The 13,153-nt window shown below is 36.4% G+C and overlaps 1 protein-coding gene across 1 annotated transcript in view; it reads right to left on the bottom strand.

Moving 5' to 3' along the window:
- The window catches only part of LOC131432116 (uncharacterized), a 66,564-nt gene extending 53,779 nt beyond the window's left edge, over window positions 1-12,785 (bottom strand). Inside the window, exon 1 of the mRNA XM_058598206.1 lies at window positions 11,505-12,785. Coding sequence (XP_058454189.1) covers window positions 11,505-11,547 — 43 coding nt within the window. The 5' untranslated portion in view covers window positions 11,548-12,785. The remainder of the gene's footprint in view (window positions 1-11,504) is intronic.
- Window positions 12,786-13,153: the final 368 nt, after the last annotated feature.

Raw genomic sequence — 13,153 nt, 5'->3', positions numbered from 1 at the left:
TTTTAGAATAAATTGCAGATATCATTACTAGTTTTACCCACACGTCTATCATAATGATTCTGAGACGTAAAGCTGCTACTATTCAATTTTATTTAGAATTTTTTTTCTTATATTCTAATAATTATTTTTCGACTTACATCGAAATTAATATTTTTTTTTGGGTAAGCTCTTCAGAACAAATTGGCTCAAATGACACGTTCCCCTTGATATTTTTAGATCGTGCCATTTGAGCCAATTTGTTCTGAAGAGCTTTCTCAAAAAAATGGTTAATTTCGAAGTAATTCGGAAAAATAATTATTAGGATATTAGGAAAAAAATTCCTAAACGAAATTGAATAGTAGTATCCGACTTCCGGATCCTGCAATATAGGGTAAAGTGTGTTAAAAATTTGATATCATCACTGAAAAGGGCGAAAAATTGTCAAAAGTTATTTAAATCAACCCCAAATCTTCTACATTTGACAGTTTTTATCAGTAGACGGTCAAACAAACCGATTTCGGTTATTTTTTTTAAGAATCGAAGGAAATTGTGTTGAAGAATGCCACAGTACTAAATATGATAGTATGATTGATATGAGAACGGCATCAGTGTACCACTAGGTGGATTAAAACAGGTTTTTCTGATTGTAGTTATAGTGTTCCTTGCAAATAACGAGACAACTTTTGTAGTTATTTTTTTGTCTCTTTTGTGTGCTTTCTGTTTTAATGTTTTTTTTTTGCGTGTAATCTTTTTTCGGTTTTCAGATTTTTCAATTACGGGTTGAGCCACAAAGGCAATTTAGTATTATTGTGTTTTCTTCTTCTTTTCATAGATACAGTTCCAGAGATTGAATTATTGAATAGAATATTTCAGCACTACATACTACACATACTACACATAATACGGTTCACTAATTCAAAATCTGTTTGATTATCAGTTTTCCTTACATTGTGACCTTGACTCGTCAGTGCGTAACAGTTTATGTAGAGCTGGGCTGGCATTTTGAAGTCGATTCGACTAACTGCTTTCGACCACGTGTTCGTGATCGTGGAACTAAATTTCGACTGGCGATGATCACATTTCTGCTATTTCAATCAATAAAGACACAGATCTATTTTCATGAAAGAAGTTTTTAAATGCTTTCTTGATCTCAATCTATAGATGAACTTCAAAAATTATGATGAAAAATTTGGTGATGCTTTTGTCATATCACAGGAATAATACTACGTGTTCAAGTGACAAATTTGTGATGTACCATGTATTTTGAAAATTTTTGGAAAAGTTTTTTAATTTACCTAGATGAATTTTAATTTACCAAGATGAATTTGAAAGATTGCTTATGGTGGAATATTACAAATTGAAGCTCCCAGAATTCATCGTCAGTTGAATAATCATACTTAATCATTTGAAGTTTTGCTTGCTCAATTTCAAGTGCCAAGTAGTCTACTTGCTTCATTATCTTCGCTGTTGGTAGTGAGCAAGTTCGAATAAATGGAATAAATGGAGAAAAAAATGAAATCTGAAGCTACCTGGTTTGTATTTCATCTAATATCTTGAACCAATACGAATGCTAACATGAACCTTATTTGAAGGCCACCCTCACACTATTGAAAAAGATATTTTGTTACTTCAAGGGATCAACTGACGGTGGTTAAACTGAGCTTTGATTTGAAGAGAATCGATTGAAGTACTTAATACTGTCGGTTCGGTACGTCAGCGAACATTGTGTGTGTCAGAGTGTGAAGTTTACTGCAGTAGAAAGATCGTCAATGTGTTTCACATTCGGTTTCAATTGAATTGAGTGAAATTTTACTGCACTGGTCACAATACTTCAGTACAAGTGTGTAGTTAAAACTAACGTCAAATAAACGAATAATAATTATTATTTTAATCAATCTTTTACCTATCTTCTACCGGAGGAATGAATTATCATATGACTGAATTCTTCAATGTTTCCTCAACGATGATTTTCACATGCTTAGGATTAAAAAAATCCGCGTTGCCGGTTCAATGCGTAGGGCGTTGGTCTTACAAGCCAGTTGTCGTATGTTCCTGGAAGGATTCTTAGTGTCAGTAGGATCGTAGTACTAGCCATGCAAGTATTCTGTATGCTATAAATCGGCTGCAAAGTCTATTGACACGAGAAGGCCCAATTCCACATAAGGAATGTAATGCCAAGACTTTGCTTTTGAGATTCAAATGAATGCTTGAATTCTTAAACTTGATCGGGATCCGATTTTTTTTTTTCGAGAATGCAGAGTGATAGGTGTTTGCTTCGATTATACAGGTCATTCACCTCTAAACCCGTCCCCAGTTAAAAATTTTGAACCCGTCATTGAAATTGACGTTGCAATAAACGAAAAACAGAATCAAAACTGGGCGCTACATGAAATTTTCGAAATCGAAAAAAAAAAATTTGATGTCAAAAGTCTTAGAATTGCATGAAACGTCGAGATTTAGTGTCATCTCGGAAAACAATTTTTTTGAAAATATCGACTTTCTTGGACTTGGTAAAAATATCAATTCCCAGAAAGTCGATTTTTTCAAAAAAAAATTGTTTTTGGGATAACACTAAATCTCGACGTTTCATGCAATTTCAAGGTGTTTGACATAAAAATAAGTTCATGTACTCCCCCCTATGGTGCTTTTTCAAGATCGAAAATTTTCAAACTTTAACCGCTGGGCAGCACCCCTTACCAATGTCCGATTTAGCTCAAATTTTGCATGAGGACTTTTTCTGAGATGATTAAACTTCTGAACAATAGCGCTTTACGAAATTAGAGGTGATCCCAAAATATTGGCACCCTGATATAAGTGCGGTAAATATCAACGTGTTTTGTCGGTTACGTCACTTATACCATCATATCTCCGGAACCAAAAGTCACTGCCATATGATCTTTGAACTTGACCAATGGCCCGACAGTAGCTTTCAAACGATCCCAAGTTTGTTAAAATCGGTTCAGCCAGCCCAATTTTACGACAAACACAATCAAAACGAACACTTATTCTTTTACTGTTCTGATAGGTTATCCCAGGAAAATTTCAGAATTTTTAATTTGAATTTCGGAAAGTACTTATATCAGTCATGAGTGTTACATCATAAATCTCGCAAAGAATCTGTAAACTTCACAAAAGCCCACTGAAAACCATTATAAGATCATATTTCAAGTGTTAATACTTACTCTACGATTAATATTGAATTCATTCGGAAGTATTCCATACTAAAAATATTGAGGATTTTATCGGCGACTTCAGGCTTTCTCTGAATTTAAAAATTATGCTCCTTCATGAACGATTCATGTAAGAATTGTAGCTAATCGCCTTGAAATAAATACGTGTCTAGCAAAATTCAATCTGCGTGATTTATAAAAATTATTTTTATTGATTCATTGTTATTTTTGAGTAAATCATCCAAACACATTGACTTTGTGCTTGTTTTGTGAAAAGAGTTTTATTAAAAACAAAGTTTTAAAAAGGTTGTTTGAAAGCAACATTGAGAATGCAATGCAATGGTTTGATTCTCGCTCCAGATGGCTTTATTTTGTGGTGAGTTGTCATGCAATTAAAAAACCAATGGTTAAACCAAAACCTTGCTGAGTTACCTAAAAATTATTAAATTTCTCATCAAAAGAAGAACTGATTACAGCTTCTAGGAAACAATGCCAAATTCATCAGGAACCCCTCATGTTTTTTTTAATTGAAACTCAAAGGAACTCGCATTGTTGTTTGAGTATGTAAGTACATAGCATGAAACACTACAGAAGATAGTCCTATGCGAATGTTCGAACTGTTTACGTAGGACTACACAACTATTGTTAAAATCACTGTTAATTTTTATCTTGAACATTCCGGTAGCAGTTATCTTTTGAGTTGCTCATATTCTTTTTTGTATTACTGCTAAATATTTTTTATGGTAATGATGTGAGTAGCTGGGCCCGCATCATTTATCTCGAAACGAAAAACTTTTTGTACGAGCACTTGTACGGACAAGTCGATTCAACTTGGATGCATAATGTCACCTCTGTCAAAGTTATCCTGCACTCGTTCAACACCTCGAATGCGAAAAATCAGGAAAGCGCCGAAAAAAATCGCTGCCTCTCGTGTTAAGCGAACGGCGCACAAAAATCCACAGAAAGTCCATTCGCTGATGAGCACAGAATATTTTTCCTCAGCGCCAACGAACCGCCAATATGTCCTTACACTTTCAACAAGCTCTCATTTTCTGATGCAAAAGCAGCGTATGTTTGCAATTCACAACTTCCAGGTTCTAAGCTAGTTAGTTGTTCTAGCTGATGATTTTTTTTATGACATGTCAAACACCTCAAAAACTATATATAGTTTTGCACGGTTAAACATTTCTCTCCAAAAAAATGGGTAATAAGAGTTGAAAAGTCGTACACAATTTTTAATAAATTTGGATATAATGTTTTTACGTATCAACGTTTTTTACCTAATATATAATTTTACTTATAACGGGGCTAAAATTATGACTAATTATGAAATAAAAAACCTGTTTTAAACCTCCCAGTGGTGTAATGTTGCCTTTCTCATATCTATCATTTTCTCATATATAAATGTGTGGTTTTCGCAAAATAATTTTGTTTGGTTGTTGAAAAACAAAACGGTTTGTCCATCAACTAGTATGACCTATAGAGTAGAGCAGTTCTCAGATCGTTAAGACCACCTATGAGGAAACGAAGTGAGTTCCACTATTGCAGGTACTTCCGAAATCGGAATCCGGGAGCCGGTATAATCGAAGTCGGTTCGATAGAAATGACTGGAATCCATTTTAGAGTCTTTAGTCACAATCTCTGGTCGTTAATCGAGAACCGATAATCAGAAAAGCCGATATTTATCTGTTTGCTCGTCTACTGACAATGACTATCGATTGGTGTAGTTTTAAGGTAGGCTTAGTCTACGTGTTTTACTCACCGCTTTTAGTGATGGTATAAATATATCAATAATCTTCACTCTGTAACTCCGCAACCGGATGTCGGATTTGGATAAAATTTAGGAATTCAATAAAGGACCGTAAGACCTTCCATTTGAACCTTAATTTGTGAAAATCGGTCAATCCATCGCTGAGAAAAGTGAGTGAGATTCATTTTGGAATATATGACCACTATTTCTAACGCTTCCGGAATCGGAAACCGGGGATAGCCAGAATCGGTTATTTATTTTATTTGTCTACTGAAAATTACTACCTATTGAAATAGTCTCGAGGTCAGTTTAGAATTTTTACGTGTTTTGTTTTGCCACTTTAAGTGAGGGTATCAAGTTTTCAACAAACTTCACCCTATAATTCCGGAATCGGGAGTCGAATCCGGATGAAACTTTGGAGTTTTGTACAAGACTATGAAATCTTTCATTTGAACCAAATTTGGATATAATCGATCACGCCATCTCTAAGCAAAGTGATGTAACAATTTGAAATTGTAATTTTTACACTAATTACTCTATAATTCCGAAACCGGAAATCGGATTAAAACGAAATTCAGGAGCTTTGTATATTCATATGAATGCAAGTTTTTGAGGATCGGTTCAGCCGTCTCTGAGAAAGGTTAGTGCATTTATTTTAAAATTTTTGCCCATAACATCCTTTAATTCCGGAACCGGAAGTCGGATTCGAATAAAATTCAGGAACTTTGTATGGGACTACAAGACCTTTCATTTGAATCTAAGTTTGTTAAAAAAAATGAACGAACTGAGTCGAATGGGATATGATACTCGGCATAGGTTCAAAAGTCGGTGTTCACAGTGATTGCATAACTTTTCGATATGAGAAAGGCAAAAAGAAATAACCTCAGATACAATTTTGTGTTTTCTCGTTGATCGGGAAATGTTTCATTTTTCCCTAGTGGTGTCGCGCAAAAGATTTCAGTGCAGTTTTTGAATAGAACCTTAAACCTAGATATAAATGTTGTCAATTTTGTACAGAATTTTCTTGATGCGGGCCGAAGTTTTATCAAACAGGTATTTTACGGTTTCAATCTCACCCACGGATTTTGTTATTGAACCAAACCTATCAATGGTAGAAATTAACATGCTTTAGTGTGAAATAAGAGGTGAAATATCAAAAATCATAACAAAGTCTACACGAGAAGATAGCAACAAAATATAAAATTCTCCCATTGCAAAGCAAGCAAGCAAAGCAAGAACAAAATATTTATAGAAGACGAATTTTTCTGTTACCATTCAGAATAGAATAATATCGTAAGCATTTCTTTTATCTGCTTCTGATTCAATTTATTCCATTGTATTTTGTTTGAAGATAGAACTATAGGATCAATTATACTTAATGAAATTGGAATAATTCATCAATAACGAAATATGATATCAGGGGCGTACACAAAAAAAAATCGGAGGGGGTCTTAGAACATGATGATTAATTTCCATACGCATGAAAATATGGATTCAATTACTTGAATTTTTTTTTGGATAAAGTCGTTTGTTAAAAATTATTAATTTTATAATTGACTTTAATATGTCGACTTTCGCGTTAAATGTCACATTGCATACTTTGTTTTTCCAAAATTGATCTAGTCTAATGAAAAGGGACTAAACTTTTTCTATTATTTTCTTCAAATAGTTGACGAAAAAGAACAAAGTTTACAAGAAGCACTTTTCTAGTGATTTTCACAAAATTAGTCAAATTTTTCAATAAAAATACTGAAAAGCTTCCATATTGAATTGACTTTAGGAAGCCCATTCACAAAATTTTTTTTATCATATCATATTTTGGAACTACATCACTAGCCGCAAAAAATCGAACGGTATACCAATAAACGTATGCTACAATGGTGAATCTGCTGAAACCTCACTAGGCACGGCTAACCTATTCTCGTCCTTCTTTCAAAGTGTGCTAAGTAACAACTCACCACCTTTGTCAGAACCGTACTTGAGTGGTTTGGCCCATTACAGCCTGGACATACCATGCTTAGTTTTTGGGCTCCAAGACGTCACTAGAAAGCTGCCTCTCTTACCTTCCCAGTATCCATAATCTTCAACCGATCTTTCGCCGATTGCGTATTTCCTAGTGCATGGAAAACTGCTGCAATAATTCACGATTTCCTAGTGCATGGAAAACTGCTGGTAGTGTTCACGGTGTGAAAAATTATCGCCCAATTTCAATCCTCAGCTGCTTACCGAAAATACTTGAAAGCATGGTTCATGATGCCATATATGACTCTGTGCATCACATAATTGTCGAAGAAGAACAAGGTTTTGTAATAAAACGTTATACGACAACAAATTTGATGTGCTACGTTTCGAGTTTAATCGAGAAAATGCAGAAACGGCAGCAAGTGGATGCCATCTACATCGACTTATCAAAAGCATTCGACAAAGTCCCTCATCGTCTTGCTGTTGAAAAATTTAAAAACTCGGATTTCCAGATTGGCTTACTCAGTGGATTTGGACATACTTGATTGGACATAACAACGTCATCGTTCGATATATCTTCGGGCGTACCACAAGGAAGCCATCTTGGTCCGTTAATATTCGTTCTATTTATCAACGATCTCTGCAAGGTGATAAAATTCCCAAAATTATTATACGCAAACGATTTGAAGATTTTCCGCAGTATTACATCTACACTGGATTGTTACGCACTGCGATCTGATATTGAAACACTTATCGACATTCGTAAATGTAATGCTGTCACATTTCGTTTACGTACTTCAACTGTTTTCGACTATAAAATTTCCAGAAGAAGTATTGGACGAGTCACTATAATAAAGGATCTTGGAGAATCAGAAGAATTTTGAAAGCGTGCAAAGGAGCTTCATACGATACGCACTACGTCTACTGCCTTGTTCGGATCCCGTTCATCTCCCCTCTTACGAGGACCGCTCTCGACTCATCGATTTACCAACACTGGAAAGCCGGAGACAGGTCTTGGAGTGGCTCCTGATATTCGATGTAATAATTAACAACATTGAATACGCAGAGCTGTTAGGAAAATTGCCGTTTTTAGCACCATAAGAACGAACTCGACGTGTGCAATTTGTACGGCTGCCAATCCATGGCACTCAATATGGACAAAACAACCTTTTTTATGTATGTTGCCGTCTTTTTAACGAAGTTTACGACAAATTTGATTTCAATGTGTCCAGATTGATATTTGCAAAAAGTATCAGTAATTGACAAGAAAACATTTTAGTTAAAACACTTATTTTCCTAAAACAACGCGCGTCTTACAATACCTAACTTGGCAAAAGGTTGCGTTGAATTCGAGAGTGGTTTTGTTTTTTGTCGTGAATACGACTTACTTTACTATGGGGTGCCTTTTCAAAATTTACCTTCTGAGAGAGTGATAAGTTTTTCATCGTGAATATCTCTTGTTGTATCTAACGAATCAACATAATTTTTGCTACATGCCATCGGAAATATGATCACAATTTTATGATAAAATATTCAGTTGTGTGACAATAATTCAAAATTAAACTTTTCTGAAATTTTTGGTATAAACGAGTATCAAAGGGGATAATTCATAAGGCGCGTTTGCCTTTCTTGTATTTTTAAAGCACATAGCGCAGTGATCTGTGAAAGGATTTATATAATCTAACTACTAATAGAATCGAAATTTTTCAACTTAAACGTGTATAGCAACAGCATTGAAGTATTTCAATAGTACAGTTATTGAAAAAAACCTGTCTGATTTGACCCATGTCAACATCAGCCAATCAGAACGCGTTCTGAGGAAGACAACAAATATCTGCTGCTGTACAACAAATCGTTCGAGAAAATGTTCCGAACAGTGTTTAATATGGTAGTAAGTTCCACAATTTGGTCCTTCTGAAAGGCAGGAATGAATCCCGTACAGCATCCTGATAGTTTCTTTCAATGAAATGCAAATCCGAAATGAAATATCTAAATTAAAATTCTATATGCTGCTATTTTTATAGCCGTTAAAACCGCCCATTAGTGAAAAAGTTACAAACGAAATCTGATAAAAACAAGCCTCTTAAAAAAATTGGATCAGTTTGGAGCCACTGCGAGCAGATGTATTTTGTGTCGTTTGCAAAGCTAGTTTCGCTTCCGACAAGAGCGATTACGTCACAGCTGCCAGTCATTTGCATTGGTGAAAAAGCAACGGCGGAGAGCATTACACAAAATCAGCCGTTCTAATGGCTCTGAATGTTTTCTAAACAACTATTAGAATTTGTTGTGCGATAATCGAAGGCAAACATCCTCAGTTTAATGCAAATCTAGAACTGTTTGATTTGTTTTGTGCTCTTTTCACTGTTTGAAATTCACAGTAATCGAGATCAAGTGAAGTCTTCTTTGTTTTTGCGAAAAATGTGAAAAAGGGCTTGCATAATTCATACAATTGATCAACAAATTCATAATCGGAAGTGTTAAGGAACATGTCAGTTGTTTTCGTTTTCACGACATCCAGTTATGTCTCTGACATTACCCACCCGCCTTTTTGTGAATTGACTTTAAATTTTGGAAATCTTTTATTTTTACCAGCGTAGGATTCTAATAGACTTCGTACTTCTAGCAAAATCGTATTCGTAGTTGGCAGCATATAGACCTTATCACAGAAAGCCATTTTGCTCATTCTGTTTTCACGAAATTGATCTATCTTTTGAAAAGGACGTGACATTTTCACTATTTTTTTTTTGCAAATAGCGAAAATAGAAAAATGACGAATGCTACAGAAAAATTGTTATGCTGTTAGTGTTCTCAAAATAAGTCTAATTTTTGAATGAAAATACTGAGCAATTCCAGAAATGCTTAGCAGATCATCAGCTGTAACTTCTTCATTTTTCAAAAGGCACGGATGGGATGGCCATCAATAAAATCAATGTAGCTTTACAATAAAAATTATCAAAAAACATTTAACCGTGATTTTTTGTTATTTAACTTTTTCGGATTATTTTGTAATTATTGAGAAAAATTTTTTATCAGTGTATATTTTTTTAGAGTGCTCAATCGATTCCCTACAACTTCTTCCTGAACACCTTTTCTGTACGATTAACGGTTCCCGAGTTACAATGATATAAAAAAGGTAATTTTTGTGAAACGCAAAAGTACATACGCCCTTTAAAAAAATCAGTCGTGAGTCGGATTGACCCCTCCATCAGTTCAAAACTTATGGTTTGCCATACTGAAGCCATGTGGAAAGTCTCATCCAAATCGGAGAAGGTCGATTCTGATTTTGTCCCTTTTTCGTCTAATCATTCCTGGAATTGCTTTACTGCAAAAATTACTATTCGGATTTTACACTGAAACAAATCGATTCTAAAAATTTATAGTCAAATTTCAAAAAAAACGCTATTTTTTATCTGAATAAAATTATATTGTAAAATAAAAATATTTTTTTATTCAGCAGTGATACTTTCTGCAAACATCGGGCAACTAGCAATATTCGGTATTCGGTATTTGGTATTGTTTTGATTTATATTTTGCTGTTGATGTGTGTGATAAAATCTAGAATGCGTTAGTTAAAGTCGTCATAAATGCTTTATTTCTGGATTCATTTCCATTTACAAAGTGGAAAAAATACAGAAGTGAAGATGTGTTCTTCTCTGAATATTTTTGATTGAACCCATACATGGTCAAATTCATTTGTTTTGGAATTATATATTTTCCAAAGACTTTTTGTGACTAAGAGATAAGTATCGATCATGTCAGAAATACATTGAAATAATTTTCAAATATTTCTTCGCTTTTTACGTTGCACTCAGTTCAGTCCCAGCTATTTTCAATTCCTGAAGGGTTACAAAAAAAGAAGATGATCATAAATTTTTATGAATTCTTTCATTTTTGCATAGGTTTTTAAGCGATTGATTATTCTGACAATAAAACAGAATAACAATCGAATTCTGTTTGGGTAGTGAAGTTATAATCGTTCTATGAGAATCAAAAACTTCACGACCGTCAAATCGAAACATTTTACTCTCGTGATTGCTCGACTGTCTCGTGCATCGAATTTAAATTTGGAACCTGTCCACATACATTTTTTTCTCGATTCACCTTGAATTCAATCACGTTTCTGTCTAATTTACCATCGTCCGGATTTCCGAACAAACATCAACGGATTGGCACAGAGAGTAAGGAAAATTCATGACCTAAGGTTTTTGCATGACCGCAACCGCAAAAATTTCACCGGAAAGTAGGTAAAGTCCTACCGCGAACCGGAAGTCTGCGGTCGGGTGTTTTTTTTTTCTACCAAGAGAAAGTTTCACGATACTGCGAAGTTTGGCTACGGTGGTGGGTAGTTTGTACTACGGCCTGTATCGTGACATCGAAAAGTAGTAATAATAATCCGCTGCACCGAGCACACAGCTAATGACGTTCGTGAAGTGCAGCACATGAAAAAATCCTATATTTAGCACGCTATTCATTCGTGAAAATGAGCACTTGTTTCATTCATAAATTCGTTAAGGGCCTGTACAAATAACCGTTTGCGCATCGATTTATTCATGGGCCTTCGCCTGAAACATGGTAATTTGCGTTTCCTAACAAGTTTCCGGTGGGTGGGTTGGGTGGTTGGATTTGGTGGATTCGGTACTAACCTTTAACGAGAAAGATCTGCAGTAGCACCAGCAAACGCCACATCTCATATTCCGTTTCACTGAAGCCTGAATGGAGTGGAAGATTGGATTTTCTTGTGCTATCCGGCGATAACGATTATGTTTTTATATTTTATGTTATGGCGAATTTATTTATCACTCGCGCCGCGCATCCATCGAACGGATCGGACGGGAAGTGGCAATAGATCTTCCCGATATCGGTCTATCGGTTATTTGTTTGTTGTTTGCCGTCGATGCATGATGGCTGCTGCCGAAGATTGATGGTGGTTTATGGTTCCAGCGATGAAAAATAAATGTTGATTTTCACACATTATTTAACAGCTTCATTTTTATCGACTGCACTAAACACAATCCCGGCCGGGAGCAGCAGATTGTACTGTGTTTATTTTTTTATTGGATATGGCAATGATTATTTATTCTTCGTGTTCACAAATATTTGATAGCATTTGATGTCTGAACGGGACGGGTTTGCACCGTACAAGCAAGCAAAACTAACCTCGAACGTACTTGGAGCAGGTAGCGGACATAAATTTTACTCTTTTCTGATTTTCATTACGATGCACTTGCTCATGAACATTTTTCACTTTGTTGCAATTCTACACACTGCCAGAAAAGAGCACAGCTGCACAGCTCGTTCGCCGCTGTCTGGTCTGTCCTATTCCTGGACCGTAGGTAAAGCGGCCACTAGTTTCAACGGCTATTTAAATTGGAACAAAACATCCACGTAAATCACTGCCAGCCCCCCTACCGGAACGGCTATGAGTCGAGTGAGGCCAAGTCAGTGCAGCAGCCAGGGCACAGCGCACTGCACACGCGGATGCTTCCCGCCGTGATTAATGACTTCCAAATAAAACAAACTAATTTATATATTTTCCCTCGAGCTACTGGCGACGAGTGGAGGCAGGCCCTTGGACCTGAAAAACCGGATGAAGTTTGGGTACCGTTTACCAGTGGAAAATTTGACGTTCGTAAATCCTCTCGCCGGTTTCCGTTCACTTCACCGTTTCACTGCTGATAGCACAGGTGGCAATCTTGAGTGCGACTCGGAGACCTCACTGACAGTTTCTAACCGCCGGGGTTCAGTTTCCACTTGCTTATCGAGACAGAGAGAGAGAGAGAGAGAGAGAGCACCCGAAGGGGTCAAAATTTACGCGTGTCCGCGGGGGCGCTAGAAAGGATCAGATTACCCCGAAAGAACCGACGGCCAAAAATCGTACCACGCACTTTCATCCACGCTCGGCGTTGATAGTAGACTGAAATTTAGGGAAAATTGTATCGCGAGCATAAGCAACCGCGCGCTCTAAAAATTGCGCCGATGACCGACGGGACGACGTTGACATCGTAGTAAGCCTAGCGAGAGAGAAATACGCGAAACGACGTCAGTTCAGCTCCCATCCCACACACACACCAGCCGTGCCAAGAATGTGTTCGGAGAGAGACGCCGAGACAGCAGAGAACTTATGCTGGTGAGAGCCAAAACACATTCATGCCGCATTCATGGTATGCTGATGGGAATGATAGAAAGGAGCGAGCATGCGTGACTGGTGACGGACGGCATTGGACACGGCGCCTGGTGGTCGGTAATCGAACTGTTTGATAGAGTCCGCTCTACTCCACATTAGGATGAGAAA

The sequence above is a fragment of the Malaya genurostris genome, chromosome 2, assembly GCF_030247185.1.
Source record: "Malaya genurostris strain Urasoe2022 chromosome 2, Malgen_1.1, whole genome shotgun sequence".
Classification (NCBI taxonomy): Eukaryota; Metazoa; Arthropoda; class Insecta; order Diptera; family Culicidae; genus Malaya; species Malaya genurostris.
Note: the sequence above shows the minus strand (reverse complement) of the source record. Positions and strands in the feature narration are given on the sequence as shown.